Source organism: Saccostrea cucullata, unplaced genomic scaffold (assembly GCF_032062105.1).
Source record: "Saccostrea cucullata isolate Sc308-1 unplaced genomic scaffold, CSIRO_AGI_Scuc_v1 ctg1403, whole genome shotgun sequence".
Classification (NCBI taxonomy): Eukaryota; Metazoa; Mollusca; class Bivalvia; order Ostreida; family Ostreidae; genus Saccostrea; species Saccostrea cuccullata.
In genome coordinates, this window is record NW_026923837.1 from 10,001 (window position 1) to 17,920 (window position 7,920).

The 7,920-nt window shown below is 32.1% G+C and overlaps 1 protein-coding gene across 1 annotated transcript in view; it reads left to right on the forward strand.

The window, feature by feature from the left end:
* The window catches only part of LOC134265041 (aprataxin-like), a 10,743-nt gene extending 4,737 nt beyond the window's left edge, over positions 1–6,006 (forward strand). The window contains exons 3-6 of the mRNA XM_062747289.1: positions 194–247; positions 667–770; positions 1,008–1,089; positions 5,539–6,006. Of these exons, the coding sequence (XP_062603273.1) occupies positions 194–247; positions 667–770; positions 1,008–1,089; positions 5,539–5,620 (322 nt within the window). The 3' untranslated portion in view covers positions 5,621–6,006. The remainder of the gene's footprint in view (positions 1–193; positions 248–666; positions 771–1,007; positions 1,090–5,538) is intronic.
* The last annotated feature ends 1,914 nt before the right edge of the window (positions 6,007–7,920 follow it).

The window sequence follows — 7,920 nt, forward strand, 5'->3', positions numbered from 1 at the left end:
GTTTATGTTTGGTAGCAGCATTTGCAATAATGGCAATTTAATTTATTTATCAATAATAAACAGAAAAAGAAGTTAAGACCACATTGTTTATAAAATAGATACTGAAACAAAATGTCTTCTGAACAACTGGGTAGAACTTATGTGACATTTGAATACTTAACTTCATTAATATTAAACTACTGATTGGTCATAGGTCAGATGCAAATTTGAAGTTTCGTTTGGGATACCATTCTGTGCCAAGTATGAGGTAAGTTATTTAGTAATTAAGTAGCTAAACTGAAACTCTTTAATGCAGAAACAATTCTGCACACATATCTTTCTGAATTTCCTATCCCAGAGAAGTTGACTTCTTCAGCTCAGATATGGGTGTATTCTTGAGTATATCATTGTGTATCAAATAAAGAGATAAAATGTAACCAAGAGTAATATAACTCAAAAGTCTTTTGAAACAATACAAACATAGTAGAGGTGGGATAAGATTCCCTATAAACAGGTCACACAGGCCATGTGATTCTTGTCAGGATCAGGCAACCAGAAAATCCATAGACATGAGTAAATTATTAAATTTAAATTATTAATATGGTTTTATCAACTTATTTCTGAATAGCTGAATAATTTCATGATTTTTTCAATTTGAGATTTTAGAATTATATTTTTTTGTCTTAGTCAGCTTCATTTACATGTGATCAGCCAAGATTTTGACAGCCCCTGTCTGAAGAACAAAAAACATTGGAATTCCTTCACAACAGAGTATTTCGTAGACTCAGAAGGTATACATATTAAGATATTTTACTTTTTCAAACATGCATGGAGACAACAAATGAATCATTCCTCTCTATAAATTCTTTAAGTGGAACACAGTGTCTTTAATATCTTGTGTTTTAACCTCAATATCTCGAATTCATGGATATCTGGAGGTTTATTCTCGGTCCCATCAGTTCATGATAACCAGATCTGATGTGCTTAAAAACAATACATTAAAAACTTCCTTTTTACCCAAATTTTAGAAATTATAAAAGAACTTGAGGAGAATGGGAAGGTTGTTAAAGATGTTTCTGCTTCACAGGAACTGTTGAAGAAAGACCTCAGGTAGAGTAAATACAATTTTTGTTGCAAAAACTGGAAGATTGAGGAAGATTTTGATGCTGATTAATTTCAGTGTCAATCTTTAGACATGAACAAAGCATTTTTCTTAGTGACTTTTTCATAAAAAATTATGGGTTGATTTTTGATAAATTGTTTGTACAGCATTTTGGTGGTTTCATGTTTATGTTATATACTTGTCTTTTACAGGATGAAATTATAGTGCATTGTTTGATCAGAAAGCAATATATAATAACAACACAAAATGTTACAGTAATAGCATTATTACATTTTGTGTTTAGATCAATGCAGAATGTAATCAGACAAAATGTAATATTTATAGATTATTTTATAGATTATTACATTTTGCATTATTACATTTTGTGTTGGGATTAATACAAAGTGAGATAACATACTTTTTTGCTGTTATGTTTTGTATTTTTTGCGTTGAGGACAACACAAAATGTAATCAAACGATATGTAATAAAACAAAATATGATTGATTTTTAGGATTGTGTTCAACACAAAACATCATAAAATAGATATAATATTAAACATATAACCGTTGGAAAACTCACTGTTTAAAAAAGTTAGACAGGACTACTAAATATGACGATAAAGCAATTAAACCATACATCTTTTATGGACATTACTATATATGTAATGTATTTTTTTTTTTGTTACTCTGTTTCATAAGTTATACGTGTATACCATAAAGAACTCTTTTTAGTCCTCATTCCAAAAAAGCTGTTTTTAGCTCAACTGAGTCGAAGGCTCTAGTGAGCTTTTCTGATCTCATTTTGTCCGTCGTCCGTCCGTCTAGCTGTCCGTCTGTCTGTCTGTCTGTAAACTTTTCACATTTTCGACTTTTTCTCAAGAACCACTGGGCCAATTTTAACCAAACTTGGTACAAGGCATCCTTGGATGAAGAGGAATTTAAATTGTTAAAATGAAGGGCCAAGTCCCCTCAAAAGGGGAGGTAATCAAGAAAAGACAAAAATAGGGTTGGGTCATTAAAAAATCTTCTTCTCAAGAACCACTGGACCAGAGAAGCTGAAACTTATGTGGAAGCATACTGGGATAGTGTAAATTCTAAATTATACAAATCATGACCCCCGAGGGTAGGGCGGGGCCACAATTGGGAATCAAAATTTTACATAGAAATATATAGGAAAAATCTTTGAAAATCTTCTTCTCAAGAACCACTGGGCCAGAGAAGCTGAAACTTATGTGGAAGCATCTTTGGGTAGTGTAGATTCTAAATTATTCAAATCGTGACCCCTGGGGGTAGGGCTGGGCCACAACGGGGAATCAAAGTTTTACATAGAAATATATATGAAAATCTTTGAAAATCTTCCTCTCAAGAACCACTGGGCCAGAAAATATGAAACTTATGTGGAAGCATCCTGGGGTAGTGTAGATTCTAAATAGTTCAAATCATGACCCCCGGGGGTAGGGCGGGGCCACAACGGGGAATCAAAGTTTTACATAGAAATATATATGAAAATCTTCTTCTCAAGAACCACTAGGCCAGAAAAGATGAAACTTATGTGCACATGGAAGCATCCTGTGGTAGTGTAGATTTCAAAATGTCTAAATTATGATCAGTAGGGTAGGGTGAGGTCGCAATATGTATTTATAGGGGGAATCTGATAAAGAACAGAATGGTCAAAGCTTCTCAGGTGAGCGATGTGGCCCATGGGCCTCTTGTTTTCTAGTCCTTATCAAAAGGAAATATTTAATCAAGTTGCCTCACATAATTTACGTTCTAAAATTGAAAAATTCAATTAAATTTGATTGCTTAAAATGAATATGTTTTTGAAGACGAAAAACCATTTTATTTATTAATTATAATCTGTGTTTTCTTTCATTAATTATTTTTTCATAATTTTTCTATCAGTGAATCAAGAAAAATCCCTTATTGAACACATATAAGAAAAGCTTTCCTATCTAATATTAAATACTTAAACAGTGTACTCTCTTTTTAGCTCTTCTGAGCCAAAGGCTCAAAGAGCTAATGCTATGGCCATTTGTGCGTTGTGCGGTGTGCGTTAACTTTTTAGAATATGGGCCATAACTCAAGAACCCTTTGGCCAATCAGTACCAAATTTGTCACAGGGTATCCTTGGCCCAAGGGCTACCATTTGTATTAAAATAAGGGTCGGTACCCTAAAACAAGGGGAGATAATTAGGAAAACAAAACCAAAAGTACTAGTTGCTAAAAAATCTTCTTCTCCAGAACCACCAGGCAGATTTTCACCAAACTTACATACAAGGATCAGGATATGTTGAAGATTAAAAATTGTTCAAGGCATGACCCTGGGGCAAAGGGCGTGGTCTCAAGGTCACTTTAAAGTTGACCTAAATTTACAATTAATAAAAATGTTTATATTTTGCTTACTATAAGGACTAGGATCATCAAATCTTCTAAGTTGATGCATCTTAGGACTTCACATCATGTTAACTCAAAAGTAGGTCACGGTGACCTACTTTTTTAATTTTGCAGGCATTTGTTTTCAAATTGATTTGAAGACATATTTTGGACACTTTAAGGCCTATGATCACCAAACTTAGTCAGATGATGCATCTTGGGTCCTTAAACAACGTCAACTTAAAAGTAGGTCACCGTGACCTACTTTTTGAACTTTATGACTTATCCTTTTTAAAACATTTAATCCAATTATTTCAGGCACTGAAAGGGTTAGAATCATCAAATCTTGTAAGTTGCTGCATCTTCGGACCATAAAACGTATGTTAGAAAAAGTAGGTCACTGTGACCTACTTTTAGAATTTTGCAGGCATATGTTTTCAAATTGTTTAAAAGGCATATTTTGATTACCTTCAGACCAAAAATCATCAAACTTGGTCAGGAGATGCATCTTGGGACTCTGAAAAATGTTGAACAAAATGTAGGTCACGGTGACCTACTTTCGACATTTTATGGCTATATTTAAGTATCTTAGGTATTTATTGGCTTAGAATCATCAAACTTTGTGAGTTGATGCATCTTGGGTTTTGGAGAGTGACGACCAAAAATTAGGTCACGGTGACCTACTTTCGACATTTTATGGCTATATTTAAGTATCTCCGGTACTTATTGGCTTAGAATCATCATACTTTGTCAGTTGATGCATCTTGGGTTTTCGGAGAATATCGACCAAAAAGTAGGTCACGGTGACCTACTTTTAGCATTTTATGGCTATATTTATGTATCTTAGGTATTTATTGGCTTAGAATCATCAAACTTTGTGAGTTAATGCATCTTGGGTTTCGGAGAGTGACGACCAAAAATTAGGTCACTGTGACCTACTTTCGACATTTTATGGCTATATTTAAGTATCTCCAGTACTTATTGGTTTAGAATCATCATACTTTGTCAGTTGATGCATCTTGGGTTTTCAGAGAATGTCGACCAAAAAGTAGGTCACGATGACCTACTTTTGAATATCTCAGGTATTTATTGGCTTAGAATTATCAAACTTAGTCAGCAGATACATATTGGGACTCTAAAAAGTGTTGACTAAAATGTAGGTCACGGTGACCTACTTTTGACATTTTATGGCTATATTTAAGTATCTCCAGTACTTATTGGCTTAGAATCATCAAACTTTGTCAGTTGATGCATCTTGGGTTTTCGGAGAGTGACGACCAAAAAGTAGGTCACAGTGACCTACTTTCGACATTTTATGGCTATAATTAAGTATCTCCAGTACTTATCGGTTTAGAATCATCATACTTTGTCAGTTTGATGCATCTTGGGTTTTCAGAGAATATCGACCAAAAAGTAGGTCACGATGACCTACTTTTGAATATCTCAGGTATTTATTGGCTTAGAATTATCAAACTTAGTCAGCAGATGCATCTTGGGACTCTGAAAAATTTTGACTAAAATGTAGGTCACGGTGACCTACTTTTGACATTTTATGGCTATATTTAAGTATCTCCGGTACTTATTGGCTTAGAATCATCAATCTTTGTCAGTTGATGCATCTTGGGTTTTGGGAGAATGTCGACAAAAAAGTAGGTCACAGTGACCTATTTTCGACATTTTATAGCTATATTTAAGTATCTTAGGTATTTATTGGCTTAGAATAATCAAACTGTCAGTTGATGCATTTTGGGTTTTCCAAGAATGTAGACCAAGAAGTAGTCCTAATTGGCTTAGAATCTTCAAACTTTGTCAGGTGATGCAACTTTGGTCTTAGGATACTTAGGGTTAGAGGCTTCGAATACAAGTGATAGGATGTACAATTTATCAGAAGAGCGATTCAAGGCCCTTGGGCCTCTTGTTTCACTTTCTATGAACTGAAAGCGTATTTCATTCAGAGGGTTTTTAAAAAAATTGATATAGTATGCTAGGAAAGATTTGGGAAGTATACCACTATTGAAAAAGAACAAAAATCGGCTTCACCATATATAATTTTCATGCTTTTAGTATATTTGAATTATTTTTAGGTGCCATGTATGCAAAAAAGAGATGAAGACAATCCCAGCGCTGAAAACACACATTAAAGAACACAGTTATAAGAAAAGCTGACATACAAATCTTAAATCACATTAAGAAAAAGACACCTTCATAAATTGCGTCCATTTGATCGTACATAAATGTAACATTGTAGAGTACTTTTCACATGTGAGAGTGAATGTTGAACAAATGACAGTATGAAATTTGAGCATGTGTTTGTGTTTTTATATCCAAAGTTTGTAATCAAGGGTGTGCTGACTTGAAATCTGTAAAAGTTTATTTTGAATTCTGTATATCTTTTTACCTTGGTTATTGATGATTGTTTTCTTCAGAATTATCACTGCAAGCAAAACCCAGGCCTCTTGTCCATATGTCTAAAACCAAGTAAATACTATTGACTTTGAGATGCAATACCTATTTGCGCAAAATTTGACAACAAAGATACTTAGAATTTGTCAATAAAAATATAGTTGTTTTTCTTTTCATGTGTTTGTGTAAGATGTGTACATTTTTTGTGTTACATTTCTATGTGGTTATATTTTTCTTTCTTTCTTTTTTTCTATTTGTATTTTTGTTCAAAAGAGTCAGAACAACTAATTTTATAACTATATGTATTTTCTTTATGTTTATAAGGAATTACAGATTCTGGAGTAGAAAAGTATATCATGTAATTCATTGTTTGAGTATGTTATTAAGATTTTTTTACAAATAAAAAAAGTTTTCAAATTGAGGATTCTGAATTTACAACAGAATATACTTAAAGACAATAAGGGACGCAAAATGAAGAAAAAACCTTGAAAATAAATAAAATCAGAATTCTTCACTGTCAGTGCATATTTACTATGTTATTCAATTTTTGAAAGTGCAAGATTAAATAGAATATTAAAATATAATGTTTCCAAAAATTTCATTTCGATGACTGATTTTTTTCATACAAATTGCTTAGCCATTTTCAACACAATGAATTGTGCCAATAATGGCAACGCACATGGCGGGTGTGACTGGGGATGGTTCTCCTCAATGGTTCATCATCCCAACTCTGATTTGTTTAGAAATCCATTGTAGCTGTGCTCCTAATTTCATTTTGTCAATGGACTTTTGAGCTTAAATATTGTACATTATCTCCATATCTCATTCTTATCATAAATCTGGGAAAAATAAAAACAAACAAGTGACAATGGAATCAGATCCCAGAGTGTAGAATATTGGCTGAAATGTTATAAAGTCCTTAAAAAATATGTATCTCGTAAATTTTTCACACTCCTGTTCTTTTTTTTTTACTTGAAAGATAGATTAGAAAGACATCGGTTACTTCAAAGTGAATGAAAGAATGTATGAATTGAATATCTTATTCATTCATTTTAATGCTTTTTTTTTCAGTTTGAATCTTCGATTAAACTATATTCAAATTGTTCCGTTACCTTAATTTCATATTACTGCAAAGGATCTTTTTACAAAGGAAAAATAAGCCAAAAAATATAGAGGTTTGATAGAAATGGGAACCTTAATAGCTTATCTTGAAAGTTAAATGTATTATATTAAACGTGATTGAAGGAAATAAAAAACCTATAAATTTGACACATAGAACCGGTTTATTCCTGTTAAAAGGGCCTTAAACAGGTTTAAGGTCTATATCAATTCTACTTAGAAATATATTTGATGCCACCTTTGACACATTAATTAACATTTGACTGTCTTTTTTAATGTATGATGTGTATAAGCGAAAAGCCGCAATATGGATCATGTATAAATAGAAAAAAATAATCATGATAATAATTGCTTAAACGGCAGTTTAGACGAGCTGATTTGACAGTCTAAGCATTTTTAAAATCATATTCCCTATCTCTGCATGTATTTTAAAATAATGTATATATAAAATTTCGGGAAACTGTTCTTGATTTAAATATATAATAATTAAAAATATGAATAAGTTTTTGACATTTTAATGCAATGCGTTTATACGTAATCCGTATCCATTTGGTATTTTTTATCAGTTTAAACAGGCACAGAGTCGTCCTGAAAAAGAATTTTAAGTGTATAGGAAAGTATTTATTTCGATTAAAAATTAGAGATGCTTGACAAAAGTAGTAAAATATATTAAATTTGTAGGTGGTTGTTAATTAAGTGTTATGTCTAAATACTCAGTAACACGTACGTAACCTTTTTTAAACAACAGAATTATAGTCAAAGGACTTGATCTATAAAGATTCAAATATTATTGAAAATTTTATTAATGTAATTCTAAATGTAAACCTTTATGTATCTTACCTTTCAGTGCCAAAGTCTTGAGATTTCTGTGAGATAAATGTTTTGGCATGTATTTTCATTGTAATCAAAAGTATTAAAGAATCAAATAAAAATGCAGAACAATG